Raw genomic sequence first — 21989 nt, forward strand, 5'->3', positions numbered from 1 at the left:
GGCGGAGGCCGCTCCCGCCCGCAGCTCCTCCCTATGCAGAGAACAATGCGAGCGAAGGACACGCTCCGGAGCTTTTCTGCGCCGCTCGGCCGCGGCGCGGCGCTTTCTGGGAAATGTAGTCCCGCCTTCTCTTGTTCTCCCGGCCGAGCCGCTCACGTGGGACAGCCGGAGACTACAAGTCCCACGAGGCGCTGCGCTGCCGCCCCGGGTGGGAGTGGCGGAGGGGGTGGGACCCGGCTTTTGCGGGACGAGGAGCCGAGGAGGACGGACATGGCTGCGGATGGGGCTGGGGTCGGCGGCGGCGGCGGCGGCGGCGCCTCCTCGGGCGGGTTCAGCTTCCCGGAGTACGAGATCCCGGAGCTGAACACCAAGCCCTTCCTCGTGCGGGCAGTGGGGAGCCTGTGGAGGGAGAGGCTCCTCGGGCTCCGGGACTTCTCCCTGGAGGCGCCCGGCGGCGCGGACGGGGCCGGCGAGGAGGAGGATGCGGCCGTGGCCGAGGCCCTGGGCTGCGGCCCGGAGACGGCGGCCGAGCTGGGCCTCGTGTGCGGGTGAGCGCGCCCCGGCCCCCTGCTCAGCGCGCGCGTGGCCCGGGGCCCGGGGCGGGTGGGGGAGGGGAGGCCGGGCGGCTCCTTTGTTGTCCCCCCGAGGGTGGGCCGGGCCGGGCAGGACCGGGCGGGGCGGGGGAGCCCCACCCCGCGGGCGGCCCCCGAGGAGCGAACCCGGCGGAACCCCGAAGTTCCGAGCCCGGGCCCTTCCGGGGCCAGAACCGGGCCTTCTCTCCTGGGTGGCCGGGAGCCAGGAGGACCCCAGACTGGTGGGGCCGTGGGCAAGCCGCCTTGCAAAAACCTGAATGCCTACATACAGACACGCGCAAATGAATTCATTTAATTAAAATACAATAAGAAGCCGGATTCGTGCCCTTCTGGCCTTGATTCTACAATCTGACCTTGTGTGACAGATAGCAGCCGCGCTTAGTGTTTTCTTAAGTGATGTCATCGTTGGTCAGTTTCCCGGACGGCCCCCCCCCCAAGAAAACATTCTTTCTAAAAAAGGGGGGCAGCTAGGTTCAAATCCGGCCTCAGACACTTAATAATTACCTAGCCGTGTGGCCTTGGGCAAGCCGCCTAACCCCATTGCCTTGCAAAAAAACCTTAAAAATAAATTTAAAAAAAAAACTTGTTGATTTTACTTTGCCACTAATAGTATTGGGAAAGTAGTAGACCCGTTCTCTTGTTCAGCAACTCATTTAACCTCTCTTTGCCTCAGTTTCTTCATCTCTGAAATGGGGATAATAGCGCCCACCTCCACCCCACAGGGCTGTTTAGTGCTTAGCAGACAGAGCTCCTGGCCTAGAGTAAATGTGATATAGATGTTAACTAATTATTGACTTCCGTGGAGGTTTATTGAAGGGGAAGAAGTTAAACACATCATATGCACCTAACTGTTCGTTTCAGAACAGTTTTATCTTGTGATGTCACTGTATATGCCTTGCTTTTTAATTGATCAGGACATTGTGAGGCCCTAATAGACAGGGATGGATATCTTCTAAGTAAAAAATGCAAAATATCTGTTCTCATATTTCCATATTTAGCTTGGATAAGTTGAAGTACTCTGAAGAGGAAGATGATCCAGAAGTCATTCCTGAAGACACCAACCTAGTGACTTTGGGGTATAGTAGACTTTGATTTTATAATACGATATGGGTTTTTTAAGTTCATTTTCCAGTGAAGATACTGACTACATTCAATAATGTAATACTTTTATATTAATACTAGCCAGATTCCAAGAAATATAGTTTCTTTCAAAATATTTGTGGGATGAGATTTCTAAGTATCAACCTCTTGTTAACTTGTTGCATAGTATTTCTATTAATGATACAAGTACCATCATTCTTCTAGACTCCTGGTTTAACAAAAAAAAAAAAAGGCAGCCTTGACTTCTCCATTCCCTTGAAATCCATATCCTAAGTCCTTTTGAATCTTCTTTTTATAATATCTCACATCTTTCTTTCCATTCCTCCTGCCAGCCTCCTAATTTTACACTTGTACTGCTAAAGAGAAAGATGTATATATATATATATATATATCTCCTTGATACTTTGCAAAGTTCACTTTAGTAAAGAAAATCAAAAACTCATAGGTTGCTTAACTATGCTATTTTCCTTCTTTCTATGACAGTTTGTCCATACTAAACCTCCCTGAGTGGGGGCAGCTAGATGGCACAGTAGATAGGGCCCTGGAGTCAGGAGGACCTGAGTTCAAATCCAGATTCAGCCACTTAATAATTACCTAGCTGTGTGACCTTGGGCAAGCCACTTAACCCAATTGCCTTGCAAAAAAACCCCACCTCCCTGAGATTCCCCCCCCCACTCCATTCTGAGGGTATATACTTGGACAAAATTGTACCTTCAATAAATTGTGATGAAGTAAATTTGACGAGGAATTAGTGCCATATTTCTTTTACCTTAAACTGAGAAAAATGTTGCTTCTAAGCAGAGGAACAGTTGAAAGGTAAACAAAGGATGAAACTTTACATGTTCACCCATGCCAAAGGTTGTACTATTGTGTTCTTCAGCCCCAAACCTTCCCTACCCAAATACCCCTTAAAAGAATTGAATTGAGGGGGCAGCTAGGTAGCGCAGTGGATAAAGCACCAACCCTGGAGTCAGGAGTACCTGGGTTCAAATCCAGCCTCAGACACTTAATTACCTAGCTGTGTGGCCTTGGGCAAGCCATTTAACCCCATTTGCCTTGCAAATACCTTTAAAAAAATTGAATTGAGATAGCTAGGATAGATCCGATCCCTGGCCCTGGAATCAGGAGGACCTGAGTTCAAACTTGGCCTCTGACACTTAATAATTGCCTAACTGTGTGACCCTGGGTAAGTCACTTAACCCTATTGCCTTGCAAAAACAAAACAAAAAAAATTAATTGAATAGTCTTCTGATTCCAATGTAGAAATTCTTCTCCTAAAGTATAATTATCAGAGTAGGTGATCATTTCATGGAGAAAATATCTTGAAGAACAACCTATACATATCCTAAGCTGATATGAACTGCATCAGCTACATAAGTTCCCAGGACTTGGAATGTCTCCTGTGACTCCACTGGTCTAAGAAACTTCTACTTATATAGTGAAATACAATTCCAAAGAACAGGATGAAATATGCTGCCAGAAAAATAGACTCAGATATACAATGAGATAAGAATTTTTGAATATGGCCAGCAGAGGAGTTTGTTTTGTTGGATGATATATATATACTTGTTAGTACTGAGAGGTTCAGTGACTTGAAGAGGATGAGAGTTGGGGGTGGGGGCCAGAGATGGGGTAGGGTCACCACCAATATATGTGACAGAGGTGGGACTTTGAACTTTGTTCTTCTTGATGGCCAGACCAGTTTTATTTTCTATCCTCTCAGTTTTCTATAACTATAGCAGAGCAGATTCAAATATACTTTAATAGAGGGAATATTTTATAAGGAACTCTTTATATTAATGAAGTCATAAGTTCAATCTAAAGTAAATATTATATAGATGCACACATACGCAAATTGAGTGTGTGTGATGGCCCCATTTCATTGTAATGCAATATTCTTTTCTCTGACCAACAAAGAGACTACACAATTGTTGTTATACTCATGGCAGGTATTTGGGGAGAGAGGTTGCAGAGACTGACATTTGCTTCCACAACCTTCAACCATTTATGTAACATGTATAAATTCTCTGCTTTAGCCATTTAAGAGAAGGTTTTGGTTCTCTAGAGAGGAATCATTACTATTTGTGCTGATTTTAAGTGCCATAAAACACATGAATTTTATGGAAATTGAAGTCAACCTTCACATATTCACATGGGCCTGTTGATTTAATTTTGTTCTGTGATCAAGCATTTGTGTGCTGTTGGTCAAAATCAAATAGATGAGGGGTAGCTAGGTGGTGCAGCAGATAGAGCCCCAGCCCTGGAGTTAGGAGGACCTGAGTTCAAATCCAGCCTCAGACAATAATTGCCTAGCTATGTGACCTTGTACAAGTCACTTAATCCTATTGCCTTAAATAAAAATAAAATAGATGGCAAAATTCATTCCAACCTCTAGGGGGAAAAAAGTAACTTCAAAGGAAAAGCATTTTTTAATAAAAGAAAGATTTTATTTATTTTGAGTTTTACAATTTTTTCTCCTAATCTTGCTTCCCTTCCCCCCACCCCCCATGTCAGTTGAATGTGATAAGAGAGAAATCATATCCTTAAGGAAGAAAAATATGTATAAGAGAGATAGCAAAATTACATAATGAGATAACTGTTTGTTTGTTTGTTTTTAAATAAAGGTAATGGTTTTTGGTCTTTGTTCAAACTCCACAATTCTTTCTCTGGATACAGATGGTATTCTCCATCTAAGACAGCCCAAAATTGTGTATGATTGTTGCACTAATGGAATGAGCAAGTCCATCAAGGTTGATCTTCACCCCCCATGTTTGCTGTTAGGGTGTACAATGTTTTTCTGGTTCTGCTCATCTCGCTCAGCATTACTTCATGCAAATCCTTCCAGACTTCTCTGAATTCCCATCCCTTGAAGGAAAAAAACATTTAAATTATTTACCTAGTGTCATTTGATGAAAATCACATATTATTGGCTGCAAAAGGAGTTTTTGCAACCATCTGGTTTTGTGGCCTTGGGAAAATTGTTTCCCCTTCCTGGGCTTCAATTTCCTCATTTGTAAAACTCGTGAAAGAGTTAGGAGATGTACAACCTATATTAGGGGTGGCTAGGTGGCATAGTGGATAAAGCACTGGCCTTGGAGTCAGGAGTACCTGGGTTCAAATCTGGTCTCAGACACTTAAAATTACCTAGCTGTGCGGCCTTGGGCAAGCCACTTAACCCCATTTGCCTTGCAAAAACCTGAAAAAAAAGAGATGATCTCTAAGGTCTTTTCTAGCTTTCTATTTCTGTGATACATTTAGACAATTAGAAATTAGAATAGTATATGTGAGTTAGACCATTCGTATCATGGTTACGTGATTTTCTCTTTCAAATTTAGGAATTTAAATTATATTTAGTAGTAATCCACTTCCTACATAAGTAATGTAATTAGTGTAATTTTTTAAATTAAATTTTATTTTATATTTATCTCTGAATTCTCACCTTTTTTTACCCACACTTTGAGAAAACAAGAAAAACAAAACCTTTTTACAAGCAAGCAAAACATTCCTGAATTAGCCATGTCCCAAAATATGGTCCTATATTTTGAGTATATTACATGAGCACCATCCTCGCTCTTGCTCTCTTTATGTCTAGAAGTTGGTGGCATTTTTTTTAATTCTTTGGATTTATAACTGGTCATTTTGTTGATCAGAGTTGCTAAATCTTCACTTTGCATCAGTTCATACAAATCTTTCCAGTTTTTTCTAGAACCAGTGTTTTTGTTTTGTTTGGTGAAATTTTAGAGGTTTCTTAAAAATTAGGTTTACATGGGGGCGATGATCAACCTTGATGGATTCGATCATTCCATCACTGCAACAATCAGGGACAATGTGGGGCTGTCTGCAATGGAGAATACCATCTATATCCAGAGAAAGAACTGTGGAATTTGAAAAAAGACCAAGGACTATTACCTTTAATTTTTTTTTTAGTTTTTTTTTGCAAGGCAATGGGGTTAAGTGACTTGCCCAAGGCCGCACAGCTAGGTAATTATGAAGTGTCTGAGGTCAGATTTGAACTCGGGTGCTCTATTCACAGCGCCATCTAGCTGCCCCTATTACCTTTAATTTGGGGGGGGGAATTGATATCTTATTGTCTGATTTTGCTATCTCTTATATTTTATGTTTCTTCCTTAAGTACATGATTTCTCTCTCATCACATTCAATTAAATTGCCTTCTGTTGGGGCTGAGGGGAGGGAAATAAGATTAGGGGGAAAATTGCAAAATTCAAATAAAATCTTTATAATTCAAAAAAAATTAGGTTGACTCATTTAATGTTTAAAACAATCAGCATCATTGAGTGTACTGGAAAGAATAGGTAAAATTTTCTGTTTTCGGTGAAAAAAATTCCCAATATAGACATTAAAGCATCTATTTATAGAAAAATCTTCATATGGTTTTACAATTTATTTTTTAGGTGTTTTTTTTTTGTTTGTTTGTTTTGGGTTTTTTTGCAAGGCAAATGGGGTTAAGTGGCTTGCCCAAGGCCACACAGCTAGGTAATTATTGTGTCTGAGACTGGATTTGAACCCAGGTACTCCTGACTCCCAAGGCTGGTGCTTTTATCCACTATGCCACCTAGCCACCCCTACAAACAATTTCTAAATTAGACATCCTTGATATTTTAGTGAAGAAATATTTGTTTATTTTACCAAAACCTCAATAGACTTAGAAAGAGGGCATTGGAACATCGAGAAGAAACCATCACAGTGGATCGAATCTGCAGACAAGAAACCTTTGCTTATGAAATGGTAAGATTACTTCTTTTCCTCTCACTCTTTATGTGACAGAGCTTTAGTGAAGCCCTTTTTATTGTATTTGCTCAACTTAACATTCCTAGGGAGTTTTTTAGAATCCTTAGCAAACCCTAAAGAGGAAGGGGGGAGGAGAGGAAATAAGTAAGTCATCCCAGTGACTACTACCCTTCCCTCAGGTTTTGCTTTTGACTCTCCTGCTCTTAATACTTTCCCCTTTTACTTGGTTCTCTTCTCAGAATTGACTTTGTTTCTTTCCCAGCTCCTGCTTCTTTTTCTGTATTGCACATGAACTTGGGCTTATATTCCTGCCTCATCTTCCAGACACATCCCTGCTCTTATTATAAGAAAACTAAGGATTTTTAGACAGATAAAAGACGAGATTTTGTAATGTCATGGAAATTTATTGGGTCATCTCCTTTCTTTTCTGTCTTTAATCCTTTTTCAGTAAATCATAATCTTAAAAGTAATGTATAAAATCACGATCATATTCAGTGATGAAATATAAAGTAGTTTTTTTGTATTCCAGAAGCTTACTTGGACATTATTCATTTTTTCCTTTCTTCTTCCCCATCAGGAGTCACATGCCATAGGAAAGAAGCCATCAAATCCAGCAGACTTAGTTAATGAAGGAGAAATTATTTTAACTCTGAATATCTTCTATCCTGTTATATTTTGTAAGGTCAGTTCTGAAAACTAAAAAATAACTCAGTGATGATAAAAATTTCTTAAATATTTATCATGATTGGTTTACTGAAGTAACCAATTTCAAATATTATGAAAATTGGCTGGTCCTAAGATGCATCTTTAAAAAAAATTATCATTGCTTTTAAGAAGCTTACAGTGTGCTTAAATATACATTTATATGTCTCTACATGTTTTTGTATGCATGTTAGTATAAGCATAAATGAAATAAAGATAAAGAGTAATTGGGGCCAGCTAGGTGGCGAAGTGGATAGAACACAGACCCTGGAGTCTGGAAGACCTGAGTTCAAATCCCACATCAGGAAGAAACATAAAATATAAGAGATAGCAAAATCAGACAATAAGATATCGGGTTTTTTTTCTAAATTAAAGGTAACAGGGGCAGCTAGATGGCTCTGTGGATAGAGCATTAGAGTTCAAATCTGGCCTCAGACACTTGATCATTACCTAGCTGTGTGGCCTTGGGCAAGTCACTTAACCCCATTGCCTTGTAAAAAACAAACAAAAAAAGAAAAGAGTAATTAGGGGAGGGACCTCACTTTCTTTGATTGGATCAAGAAAGGCTTCAAGTCATGTAGGTGGTCTACTTGAACTGAAGGAAGGAGGGAGGGATTCTTTGTAAAGAAAGCCAAGAAGGGATTACATTCCAGTCTGTGAGTTGGGGACAGCAGTACAAAGTCATTGGAATACAATAGGGGATTCAGAGAGAAAGTCAGTTTGGCTGGTGGCAGAATGTGGAAAGGAAAAATGTATAATAAGGCTGGAAAATTGAGATGAACTTCAATCTTTTAAAGACCAAGTGCTTAAAAAAAGAACAAACAGGGATTTATATTTTATTCTTTTTTAAAAAAAATGTTCACTTTATTTTATATTTACTTATTCTCTTTTTGTACAAATGTTTTTTATACATTAATAAAATATTCTTGTTTAAGAGTAAACAGAATGCCCCTCCCCCCACAAAATATAGACTCGCTTGAGCAATAAAGTAAAGGGGAGAGAAAAAAATTAAAATTAAAAAAATAATAGTAATAATTGTAGGTATGGCCAGGTGGCACAATGGACAAAGCACCAGCCCTGGAGCCAGGAGTACCCGAGCTCATATTCAGCCCCAACAATCACCCAGCCTTGTGACATGCAAGCCACCCCAACGCTAATTCCCTGCAAAAACCAAAAAAAGGAAAAAAAAAGACCCAAAATAAAATAGTAATAATAGTAGGGGTGGCTGGGTGTGGACACAGCATTGGCCCTTAAGCCTGGAGCACCCGGGTCCAAATCTGGCCTCAGACACCCAAAGATCACCCTGCTATGCAGCTCCAGGCAGGCCACACAGCCCCATTTGCCCTGAACCCTCTCCCAAATAATAATAAAAAATGTGCTTCAGTCTTTGTTCCCATACCAACAACTCTGTCACAGGTGGATCACATTCTTTATGGTAAGTCCATCACAAAAGTTGCTTCCATATTTTTCCAAAGTTGCCATTGCTGATCGCAACTCCCTCCTTATTTCTCCACTACCATGTACTCTATTTTCTCTCTCCTTTCACTCTGACTCTGCTGTAGGGTTGCTGAGTGGTGCAGCAGACAGATCCCTGGTCCTGGGGCCAAGAGGCCCTGAGCCCCCATACCACCCCTTAGACCCAGCAACCACCTGGCCCTATGGTCTCGGACAGGCCTTCCAATCCCAGCCCCTTGCAAGAAGTAAAAAAGAAAATGTGTTATATCTGACCACTCTCACCTCATGGTCCATCCTCTCCTCCTTTATTCACATCCCCACCCCTTCCCCCTGTCCCCCCTCCTCCTTATTCCAGATGTCTATACCCCATTGAGTATATTTGCTGTTTCCTCTCCTAGCCATCTCTGATGAAAGCAGTTTCCCTCATTCCCCCTTGCCTCCCCCCTTCCATGTCATTGCAATAGCTCATTGTAATAAAAAAAAATCTTATTACATGAAATATCTGGGACTGTTTCCCCCTCTCCTTTTTCTTTCTCCCATTCCATTTCCATTTTTTTCCAAAAGGAACCTTTGAAATTCTCCTGGTTCATTGAAAGTCCATCTTTTTCCCTGGAAGAGGACATTCAGCCTTGCTGGGTAGTTCATTCTTGGCTGCATTCTAAGCTCTTTTGCCTTCCGGTATATTATATTCCAAGCCCACGAGCTTCCACTGTAGTTGCTGCTAAGTCCTGTGTGATCCTGACTGCAGCTCCATGATATTTGAACTGTGTCCTTCTGGCTGCTTGTAATATTTTCTCTTTGACTTGGGAGTTCTGGAACTTGGCTATAATATTCCTAGGGGTTGGTTTTTTGGGATCTCTTCCTTGGGGGGGGGATCGGTGGATTCTCTCCATTTCTATTAAATTATCTTTTCTACGTCTGTTTTCCATATCAGTTTTTTCAATGAGATGATTCACATTTTCTTCTAATTTTTCATTCTTTTGGTTTTGAAGTATTGATTCCTGATTTCTGGCAGATTCATCCATCTCCCTGAATTCTATTCTTTGTCTGAAGGATTTGTTCTCCTCAGAGAGTTTTCTTATCTCTTTTTCCATCTGGCCAGTTTTGCTTTTTAAGGCATTCTTCTCAATAACTTTTTGAACTGTTTTATCCATTTGACCTAAGCTGGTTTTTAGCATACTGTTTCCTTCAGCATTTTTTTTGGATTTCCTTGACTAAGCTGCTGCCTTCATTTTCATGTTTTTCCTGGCATCTCTCTCCTTTCTTTTCCCAGTTTTCTGCAAGGCAAGATGGGTTTAAGTGGCTTGCCCAAGGCCACACAGCTAGGTAATTATTAAGTGTCTGAGATCGGATTTGAACCCAGGTACTCCTGACTTTATCCTGTGCTTTAATCCATTATGCCACCTAGCCGTCCCTAAGCTTAAAGAGTCTTGCATAAGGCCAACTTAACAGCATAACTTTTAAGTATTGGAAATGGGATTTGAACATGGGTTCTTACTTTTAAGTCCAGTATTGTTTACAGTTTACCCTGTCTGCAAAGAGAGGTTCCTAATCTTGGTGCAGGTACATTTCCCCTTTTGAGGCTGACTTTTGTCTTACTGTTTGATTTGTAGCATAAAGAACGCAAACCCTATCAAACCCTGCTGGTATTGGGCAGTCAAAAGCTCACTGAGCTCAGAGATTCATTTTGCTGTGCCAGTGACCTTCAAATTGGAGGAGAGTTCAGCAGCACACCTGACCAGGCACCTGAGCACACTAGTAAGGTAAGGTGATTTTTTTTTGCATAAAAATGAGGCAAGTGCTAAAAGTAGCACATAATAATTTATAATCTTAGACAAATGTTTCATCAAATGCTTTCCTGGACTGGCTTTGAGATAATGATTTTTTTCAAGTCAGCCTTCTTGAGTGTTTCCTAGAAAATGTAAATAACTATGGGGAAAAAAACCACTAGGCTCTTGAGAAATGAGTAAAGTTTCAAAACTATCATTAAACTAAAGGAAATGAGGTTTGTTTGCCATTGCATGTTCTGTCTGGTTACCTAGCTTTAAAATGTTCGGGTGTCGTAGTCTTAGATCTAGAGCTGAATGGGATCTGAAGCCCTCATCAAGGCCTTCCTTTAACAAATGAGAAACCTGAAACGAAGAGGATAAATAACTTGGCCAAGGTGACAAAGAGCATGAACTTCAGAGCTGAGATTTAAACCTAGATCCTCTGCTGCCTCTTTGCAATTCTAGCCTATAATTTCTACCTCAGTAATGGATATTTAAGTACTTTGAAAAACATGAGTTATTATTTAAAATATTTAATTTAAATTATTTAAATATGAAACTATCAGAATGCCTTTTTTAAATCTCAGAATCTTTTCTGATGTCTTTCCAGTCAGTTTTCAAGTTCTAATCAATCTGCTGCTGCAATCCTGATCTCATATTTCACTTTCTATTCCTATTTTGCTTTCCTAGTTCAATTCCTTGTCAGAGTAGCCTTATATCTGTTTCCCTTACTTCCAATTTCTTTTCCTGCACATCTATAAAGGAGGTTGCTTCTAGTCATCTTCCTAACACAGTTGTGATCTCTCCCTTTCTTATATTACCTATTCATGCTTTGACCAAACTTGAAAGTCAGAAACTTAGAGCTAAAAATGCCAACCCTTTTAACAGATGAGGAGACTTGAGACCCAAAGAATTCTTATCGTTCTGTCCTCAAGGAGATATCTTCATGAAGCCTGGTCTAGGATTGTTCATAATACTTGAATACTTGTCTTAAGATATTTTATAATTATTTATACCCCCCCTTTTTTTTTTAGGTTTTTTTGCAAGGCAAATGGGGTTAAGTGGCTTGCCCAAGGCCACACAGCTAGGTAATTTTAAGTGTCTGAGACTGGATTTGAACCCAGGTACTGTTGACTCCAGGGCTGGTGCTTTATCCACTACACCACCTACCTGCCCCCTACACCCACTGTTTTAACCACTGTAATAGATTATTAATTCTTTGAGAATAGTCATATGTCTTTGTATCTCTCCAAGCACTTTGCTTTTAATGTTTAACCAGTACTCAGTATTTGAAAGAAAAAGGACTACCAAATTTCCCAAAGTGGTATTCCTCTCTTCTCTCATTAATCCCTTCCCTATCTGTTAAATTAACTTTTTAGTTTTTGCAAGGCAGTGGGGTTAAGTGGCTTGCCCAAGGTCACATGGCTAGGTAATTATTAAGTGTCTGAGGCTGGATTTGAACTCAGGTCCTCCTGACTCCAGGGCCGGTGCTCTATCCACTGTGCCACCTAGCTGACCCTAAATTAACTTTTAACTACATTATCCAAATCATGTTGTTGTTCAGTTTCCTTCACTTGATCTTATTTATAGTGTTGATTTAAGTGTTTTATAGCTATCAGGATAGATCTATTAGTATGTTACAGAGGGAATTCATTGCAGTTTTGAACTCTTAAGGTGTGATCTAGCTAAATTAAGTGGGGGGGTGGTTACCACTTAACAGTTAGCCCTTCAATGAAAACTGGTCTAATTCAAACTATTTTGCTAAATCTTGGAGAAGTTGAGACCTATGTCTCCTGGAAGAGGGCCTATATCAAATCACAAATTTTAAGTATTTAAGAAGTGAATTAGGTATGTATAGACTAATAATACTTTTTTATTATATCCAAAATTATTTCTTAAAACTGCTCACTTTCATTCTTTGCTTAAGTTAGAAAGAATGATAGGAAGGGAAGAGCTAGAAATAGAGGTGAGAGCTATAGTCCTTCAGTCTTTCACTAGATCTGGGAATACTCCCTCCCTGCAGGAGTAGAACTCATGACCCATTCTTACCCGTCTCATCTGATGCTATTTTTATCTGTCCTTTCTTAAGTCCTCCATTGAGCTTCTACTCAGTATGCTGGCTCTCTTCTGGACTTAGGAAAAACTCATTGATAGGGGTGGCGAGGTGGCGCAGTGGATAGAGCACCGGCCCTGGAGTCAGGAGGACCTGAGTTCAAATCCGACCTCAGACCCTTAATAATTACCTAGCCGTGTGGCCTTGGGCAAGCCACTTAACCCCATTGCCTTGCAAAAAAACTAAAGAAAAAAAATCTCATTGATAAAAGCCTAGCATTTGAACTCTGTCATTCATTCTTTACTCTATAGGACTGACCACTTTTCTAAACACAAATCTCCTGGAGGACATCCTTTTATGTTACCACTAATGGGTAGATCATCAGTGGTTAATATGCTCATCCTGCTGATATCTCTTGATTTCCCTTTAGATCATTTGAGATTTTTATCTATTTTTTGGAGATCGTGATGTTTCATAATTCATAGGATCACCAAGGGAATTAAAATGTTAAAAAGATGCATTTTTATGTTGTGAACCAGCTGGAATTGTTGAAAATGCTATGTAGCTTGTCTAATATAATCTAGTTAACTCTCTTCCTATTACATTACAGGCCCAGGTAAATATTTGTCTTAAATGAAAACTGTAAACTAGTAGATTAATGTCCAGGCAAAAGTCCTGCTAAATGATTAGAGATAAAGTCATTCCTAATGGTTGGGCTTACCAATATAAATACAAATGAAACTACTGCCTAAATTAATGTTAAATTCAGAGTAGCACTAGCACTGGCAGCTGCAGGGGAGCAGAGGCCTGCTTACAATTCCAGGGTGGAGGATTTGTAGCCTCCCCAAGGGCACTATTTGCAGTTCCAGCAGAAACGTCCCTGTAACTCTAGGAAAGTAGTGGTCCTTGTGACAGATCTAGGAGAGCAGGGGACCTAGTCATAATTCCAGGGTCAAAGGAGTACCAGTGTGTGCAGTTTATAGAGGAGCAAGGTCCCTTCCTGAGTGAAAACCAAAGCACAGGCCAGGAGAGGATGGACCTCACCTCTCCTTGGATCATACTACTTTTGAAGCACTAAAAACCTGAAGCTTGGGACAGTACCCCCCACCCTGGAAGCACAGCCTTTTTTTTTTTTTGTTTTTGTTTTTGCAAGGCAATGGAAGTTAAGGGGCTTGCCCAAGGCCACACAGCTACGTGATTATTAAGTGTCTGAGGCTGGATTTGAACTCCGGTCCCCCTGACTCTAGGGCTGGTGCTCTACCCACTGCGCCACCTAGCCACCCCCAGATCCCAACTTTAAAGTAGAAATCAAAATCCAGTCTCAGACACTTAATAATTACCTAGCTGTGTGGCCTTAGGCAAGTCACTTAACCCCATTTGCCTTGCAAAAAACCTAAGAAAAAAAATTAGCAAGTCAAAAGAATGAAAAGATACAAGAAAATGAAATATCTTATTATAAAAACAGGTGACCTAGAAATTAGATCCAGAGAGACAATTTAAGAATTATTGGACTGCCTGAAAGAACTGCCCCAAGATCATAGCTTCAGAATGTAAAAAGTGGAAAGAATCCACTGATTATTGTGTGGAAGAAGATGCTAAAACAAGAAACGGAAACTCCTAGGAATTTTATAACCAAATTTCAGAAATTCCAGGTCAAGGAGAAAATATTGCAAGTATCCCCAAAGAAACAATTCAATATCCTATATCTATAGTCAAGATTATAGAGGATTTGGCAGCTTCCAGGTTAAAGGAGCAAAGAGTTTAAACTATGTTGGGGTAAAGGTGGCACAGTAGATAGAGCACTAGCCCTTGGACTGGGAGGACCCGAGTTCAAATCCAGCCTCAGACACTTCATATTTACTAGCTCTGTGACCTTGAGCCAGTCATTTAATCCCACTGTCTTGTAAAAACAAAGAAAAAAAATATGATACTCTAAAAGGCAGAGGAGCTAGGATTACATCCAAGATTACTACCTACTAAAAACTGAGTATAATCCTTCAAGGTTGAAAAAGAATATTCAAAGAGTAGAGGACCCTTCAATCATTTCTGATGAAAACATCAGAGTAGAATAGAGAATCAGATATTTAAGCACAGATGTAAGAAAAGCATAAAAAGATGAGCATGAAAAAGAAATTTATATCTCTAAATGCTTATGTCAGTGTAATAAAGAAAGAGCAGGTCAAGGAATGGGCATGCACTTTAAAAAATTAGGAAAAAAGAAATTAAAATTCCCAACAAAGCACCAGAATGAAAATCTTGAAAATCAACAGGGAAAGATTAATAAAAATGAAAGTTCTATTTATTTAAAAATTATAAAAGTAAAAAATATTAAGAGCTAGGGAAAACTAGATGATACAGTAGATAGAGTACTGGCCCTGGAATCAGGAGTACCTGAATTCAAATCCAGCTTCAGACACTTAATAGTTACATAACTGTGTGACCTTGGGCAGGTCACTTAAGACCATTGCCTTGCAAAACCCAGAAAAACAGACTAAAAGCTAGTTTTGTGGGGGAGAGGGTGGGAAACTATTCCTATGAAGGTGGTTTTTTCCCCAATTACATATAAAAGCAGTTTTTAACATTCATTTTAAAATTTTTGAGTTCCAAATTTCCTCTCTTCAGGCCCTCCCTCCGTTAAGAAAGAAAGCAATTTGATGCAGAGTGTGTGTGTGTGTGTGTGTGTGTGTTTGTAAAATATTTTCATATTAGTCATTAGTCATGTTGTATTAAAAAATAGACCAAAAAATTAAAAAAAAGTATTCTTCAATCTGTATTCAGATTCCATTAAGAACTCACAATTGTATTTTTTTTTTTTAAAGAATGTTTAAAAGTAGTTGATTGTTTCAGAGAACTGTGGCAAGAATTATGTGAACTGATACAAAGTTCAGTGAATACAGCCAGGAGAATAATTTTTTTTTTTTTTTTTGCAAGACAATGGGGTTAAGTGGCTTGCCCAAGCCACACAGCTAGGTAATTAAGTGTCTCAGGCTAGTTTTGAACTCAGGTCCTCCTGACTCCAGGGCTGGTGCTCTATCCACTACGCTACCTAGCCCCCCTAGTTATTTAATTTTTTTCCCTTCTTTGAAATGTCTTGAAAATTGGTTTCAATTCTTTGAGAATTGGGTGACCCTCCCACACAGATTTCTTCTGTGTGCTTGGGGTGCTTCAGATGTTCTTCCCTACTTCATTGCCTTAAAGTGCTTATTTCTACTTCTCGTGAGGTTACAGAGATGTGGAAGTCTTAATTGTGGTGATTCCACCATTGTGGTGAACTCCTCAGTAGATTATTCCAGGAGTGCTGTGGATCTTTTCCATTTACACACACTTTGTTTTTCTTCCAGTTTCATCTTTAAATACTCTTGACATGGCATGGCTGAACAGACCTCAGGTCAAAATTTCTTAAGACTTTTTTCCTCTCGATGTTTCACTGTTTAATGAGAACACAGTTCATAGGTGGCCACCATTCCACCTCCCCTCAGATGTTTCGCTTACAACCTGGCCTTGACCTGCGCTTTCAGTTCACTTCAGTCTCATAGTTATGGTGACTGTTCACATAGGCAGAAATCCTTGGGGGAGAAAATAGTGATTATCAGAATCTTTGTCTTTCTAAAAACTTTATTCATTTCCTTATATGAGGAGTCAATCTTCATTTTTTTTTTTTTTTTTTTTTTTGGAGCATAGGTGTTAAAGAATGTTATCCACTTCCTGATAGAGAAGTGATGGATTAATATACAGAAGAAAGCACAGGTTTTGGTTGTGGCCAGAATAGGACTTTGTTTTGCTTGACTATACTTACACATAGTCAAGGGTTTAGTTTTTCTTTTATTTATTTTCTTTATTTCTCACAAGGGGGAGAAGGAAGAGGGAGAAAAATAATCACTTGCTAATTGAAAAACATTATTTCCTTTTACTATTCAAGTTTTGTTTTTGGTGATATTGGTGCTCCAAACAAAGTGTATATGATAGGAAAAATAGGATGCTTCTGAATAATTTACAGAGACTATTTTACTCTTATTACCATTGCCTAGAAAAAAATTATGGACTCTTAGAACTGGGTGTTAATACTAGTCTTACCACTAACTTGGACACTTGGGACAAGTCATTGACCAGCACAGTTTCGTCATCATTAAAAGAGGGTTGAAGCTAAATAATATCTATGAAAACACTTCAATAACATTTTTAAAAATTGCACACGTGCAACAGAATATTACTGATACAACTATGCTAAAGATAAGCAGCCGGAAAAAAATAACACTTTATGCTATCAAAAAAAAGGTTGTTAGCATGAAAAGGTTTAGGTTCCGTCAAAATATCTTCCTATTGAAATATGTGCATATAATATAAAAATGAAGAGATTTAGTATGCTGTTTTTAAGGGGATAACTTTTATGGACATGCTTCAAATACAAGAATAAACATTTAAAACAGAATATACCAAGTAAAATGACAGCAAAATAAAATGAACTGGAAATGATAGGGGTGGGTGGGTGTGTGTGTGTGTGTGTGTGTACTGAGTTCTCCTAAAATTCATTTTAATATAATTTTAAAATCATACTAGTGGGGTGGCTAGGTGGTGCAGTGGATAGAGCACTGGCCCTGGAGTCAGGAGTACCTGAGTTCAAATCCGGCCTCAGACACTTACTAATTACCTAGCTGTGTGGCCTTGGGCAAGCCACTTAACCCCATTGCCTTGCAAAAAAATAAAATAAATTTAAAAATACTAGTGGCTAACACCATGGCAAATTTTAATAATGTATGCATTTTTGTATAATTATTGATGATATATCCCCCCCAATTCCCTTATTTTTTTATTGTAGGATCTTTACAAGTCAGCTTTCTTTTATTTTGAAGGAACATTTTACAATGACAGAAGATACCCTGAATGCAGAGATTTGAGCAGGTAATAACTCTTCATAAAAATCTATTTTTTCCCGTTCTAAAAATGTAGTCAATATAAATAACCTTGAAACTAAGACTTTTGGACAAAAATTATTTTGATTACCTAACTTTTTGATAATTCTATAATCAGAGCATCCAGGTAGTCATACTCATTTATCAAACCAAAATAGTAATTTTCCTACCAGGGTAGTATAGAGAATATATATTTTAGTATAGATTTATAGTAACTTCTGCAAATATCTTTTGTGAAAAAAACATTTTTTAAAAAAATACTCAGTTATTTAAATTGCTTATATTGCAAGTAATCCAAAAAATGTAATTTATCATGCCATTAAAACACATCACCAAGCTGTTCTTTATTGCAGGATAGGAAAATGAATTTTGATTCTTAAGCAGAGGAAGGTCATTAACAATTGTGCTGAAGATCAGAGGTTTCTTAAAGCATGATATAAAACTACTTAGTTAAAACTTGAGGAGACATCTAGGTGGCACAATAGATAGAATACTAGACCTGGAGTAGAGAGTCCTAAGTACAAATCTGAAGTCAACTATTTACCAGCAGAGTAAGTCACTTAACTTGACTTCGCCTCAGTTACCTCATACATAAAATGGGGACAGTTGGAAGCAAAGATATATATATATATATATATATATATATATATTCCATTGTGGTATCGATAAAATGAGATGTTGGCAAAGTGCTGTACAAACCTTAAGCAATGATTTCCTTCTAGAATTGACAATTCTCCAATTAATTAGGCTGTATTGGTTGAAGTGCAACATGAGAGTCCTGGCAAAGGTTTATTGCCTTTTAGGTTTCTTGAGCAGCCTGGCTGATCACATACACATATATATATATATATGTGTGCTTATTTTCAGAACAATTATTGAGTGGTCAGAGTCTCATGATCGAGGATATGGGAAGTTCCAGTCTGCTAAAATGGAAGATTTCACCTTCAATGACCTGTACATTAAATTAGGTTTTCCTTATCTGTATTGTCATCAGGGAGATTGTGAACATATTGTCATCATCACAGATATAAGGTTTGTAGAAATGGTTAATTGATCCTCTTTTCATTTTTTTTTAATATACATCAGAAGGGGGGGGGAATTTTTAATGTCATTAAGGCTTTTGAAAGCCAAAGAAAAACCCCACTTTATTTCAATTCAGTGACCAAAGTTTCATAATTAGAATTTCTTCACTTTCTGTCTTCTATTTCATTTAGTAGTAAATCTAAATTTTTAACTCATTTAATACAAAAAGCTGTGATAAGGGATAATTATGGGTAACCTATGCACCTTATTTTATCTTTTTTCTCCCCTTTCGTATTTAAATTATTGGTTAATGCCTTTACCAACTGGTAAGAGAGAAAAACAATGTTTTAGCAATTCTATGAAAAAAAAATTACTTAGAAGGCTTATATTGATGAGTCTTGATATGTTTCCTTACCCATGGCACAAATAGAGGAATTCCTTTTATTAATACTTGGATTAAAATGTCTACATATATAAAACCCTTGCTACCTACCTCCAGGGTTACTGTCTTTTATCAATTTAGCATTGCCATGGTATTTTTCACCCTCAAAGCCCTTAAATTTTCTGAGATCATCAGTGGGATTTGAGTGGGAAGGTCACCATTTCTCACCTCCACCAGCATATGCTCCTGTTGTTCTCTTTCCTGCCAGAGCATTCTTTCCACCTAAACTAGATTATTACGGTGAGGGTGGTGGAAGTCACCCATTGTTCAAGGAATTAGCCATGTCACTGAAACTGTAAGCAGAAGTAGATGTGTTTTGGGCATCTTGCTTGAAATTTCATGTTCATTTTTTAGATTTATAAATAGTTAAGATGCTTTTGGTCCTATAATTAGGCTTCACTATGAATGAAAAAAGGCTAATGTTGGTTGGCCTGAGAATATGGTTATTACTAACCACCGTATAAAATTGTTTCTCTGGGAGATTTCATGAGTTACAACCAAGTTAAAAATTGACTTAGAATTCAACCTCTTAACCCCATTGCCTTGTAAAAAAAAAAATTCAACCTTTAATTAAAGCTGGATGGTACTTTTCATTGAAGGATATTAAAATCCCAGTTAATTAAAACTCTCAAGTGATAATTATTTTGGTTTACTGCTGGTATTTCAATTATTGCAAATCTTTCTGAAGTTAGTTTAGTTTTCTGTATAATTTAAGACATGCTAAATTTAATTATTTGATGTTTAGGGATTTTGCAGTGTTATGTAGAATGCATGGGAAATATGCAAAAGAAAGACTTTCACATGGAAAGGAGAGTGCAAATAACAGAAATAGGAGACCTATATTAGTTCGATATAATGAAGATGATGCTAACAAAGGTTACGTAATGGTTTTTAAAAAAAACTTCCTTAAGTATAGAATAGATGATGTGTCAGGGATGTTAGAGAAGATACAGAAGTTTGGATGTGGTTCAGTTCAACAATTCAGAAAGCATTAAGCACCTGAACCGATTTCTTAAAGGAAGCTAGGGATTCTAAACATTGAAAGTGAATACAGTGGGGCAGCTAGGTGGTGCAGTGGATAGAGCACTGGCCCTCGAGTCAGGAGTACCAGAGTTCAAATCCAAGCTCAGACACTTAAGAATTACCTTAGCTGTGTGACCTTAGGCAAGTCACTTAACCCCATTGCCTTTCTAAAAAGATTTTGTGAGGATAAAAATGATTGAATATGTAGGATAAACCAATGAATGATTAGAAGAATGATAGTAATTGTATTTGCTCTGAATTTTTTTCTATAGATTTTTGACTCATTTTTACCATTTACCTTGTCCATATCAGTTTTGTATTTTATTTAACACTTTTTAAAAAACAGTCATAGTCTACACTCAGATCTTAATGGATTTTGGCAAACTAGTCAACCATTAAATTATATTCCTACCATTAAAAAGTTATATTCTTAACATTTTATAATTATAGAGAAATTCTCTTACATATGGTGCCAATGAGTAATGTGGACAGTAACAAATGAGATTGTGAAGGTTATGTGATGTAATGCTTTTTGTCTTGGCTCTAATGTATTCTTCCTTACGCCAAAAGGCTTGTACATCATGATGACTGCTTGGATAAAACACTTTATCCCCTACTCATCAAGAAGCACTGGTTATGGACCAGGAAATGTTTTGTTTGTAAAATGTACACAGCCAGGTAAGTAATCCTAGTGTTTTAATGAATATTTCTCAAATAGTGTTTGTAAAATGTCCACAGCCAGGTAAGTAATCTTCTGTTTAATGTTTCTCATTATCAGTGATTTTACTGGAGATAATAGCATTCTGACCCTATATGGGAAATGCCCTTCCAAAAAAGGAAAGAGTATTCTTTGGGTACATTAAATATACTTTTCTGATTCTGGTTTGTACATAGTACAAATTCCATTTTAATCCTAGGAAGCAAATAATTGCACCTTGCAGTTCTAAAGTTAATTTTTGGTTAGCCCAAAAATTTTTCAGAAAATGAAACTGAGCTTTAAAGTTTGAGAAATGCACAGGATACACGTAGTATATTCCATAAGAAATTGTGAGCAAGCCAAATTCAGAAAAACCAAGACTCAGATGAACTTACATGTTGAGTGAGCAAGAACCGAAACATTATAGCGATTGACAGCACATTATACGATCCACTATGATACTTAGCTTTTCTCAGTAACAATTACAATTACAAAAGACTTGTGATGGAAAATACCATTCACATTCAGAAAAAACTATTTTCCTTTTTTAAAAGGTGTATCTCCCCTTTTTAAAATGTCTTTTTCTCACTTTGATGTTTTCTTACACAATGTGGAAATATTTGACATGTATACTGATAATATCAGTTTGTTTTTAAATGGAAAAGGAATTTGAAATTCAAAATGTTTGTCAATGGAACCCAAGTTCACTGGTTCCCATTGAGTATGAATGTTTCTTTTCATATTTGAGTTTACACTCAGTTCATCTCCTGAGGTGGATGATAGCATTTTTCAGGTCATGATCATTACCATATTGCTGTTAATTCACAAAGTAGCACTCCAATGCAGATATATGCTACAACTTATGCCCATTCCCCAAATTTGCCATCACAGAGTTTTGCTATATTTTTGTTCATAGGTCCTTTTTTCTTTTGATTTCTTTGGGATACAGACCTGGTAGAGTCAAAGGCTATGGTAGCTGCCTCATCAGTAGAAAATACTGCTCATTTTGGTAATAAGAGGATTTTTTTATTTTTAGCATTTGAGTGAAAGGTATGAAAACAATGTCACTATAAATTTCTTTATAACACAGATGGGTAACCAACAACGACTGCTTTGCACCAGAGGACCCCTGTTTCTTCTGTGATGTTTGTTTTCGAATGCTTCATTACGATTCTGAAGGCAACAAACTAGGGGAATTCCTTGCTTATCCTTATGTAGATCCTGGGACTTTTAACTGAAGACAACACAGAAACACTGCCTACAAACTAGCTTTGAATACTCATGGTTGTTTGGAGTGGTGCCAGGAGCATCTTAAGCCATCTACTGGAACTACTGGAAAGCAATCTACTATTGTGATAACCCATTTAGTCTATTAAATTCATAGTAGTCTTAATTTATAAATTATTTCTTCTTATTTTGACCTAACCAAAATGGTCCCAAGGCAACCTGTACTTTTAGTCATTCCTTTCAAG

The 21989-nt window shown here is 38.1% G+C and overlaps 1 protein-coding gene across 1 annotated transcript; it reads left to right on the forward strand.

The window, feature by feature from the left end:
- The first annotated feature begins 257 nt into the window (after positions 1–257).
- On the forward strand, positions 258–21910 carry SNAPC3 (small nuclear RNA activating complex polypeptide 3). Its single transcript, XM_074197547.1, has 9 exons — positions 258–548; positions 1592–1669; positions 6356–6440; positions 7021–7125; positions 10214–10363; positions 17239–17321; positions 18200–18364; positions 20391–20498; positions 21608–21910. The coding sequence occupies exons 1-9, from the start codon at positions 271–273 to the stop codon at positions 21753–21755; spliced, it is 1200 nt and encodes a 399-aa protein (XP_074053648.1). The 5' UTR covers positions 258–270; the 3' UTR covers positions 21756–21910.
- Positions 21911–21989: the final 79 nt, after the last annotated feature.

This window comes from Macrotis lagotis, chromosome 8 (assembly GCF_037893015.1).
Source record: "Macrotis lagotis isolate mMagLag1 chromosome 8, bilby.v1.9.chrom.fasta, whole genome shotgun sequence".
NCBI classification, from domain to species: domain Eukaryota; kingdom Metazoa; phylum Chordata; class Mammalia; order Peramelemorphia; family Peramelidae; genus Macrotis; species Macrotis lagotis.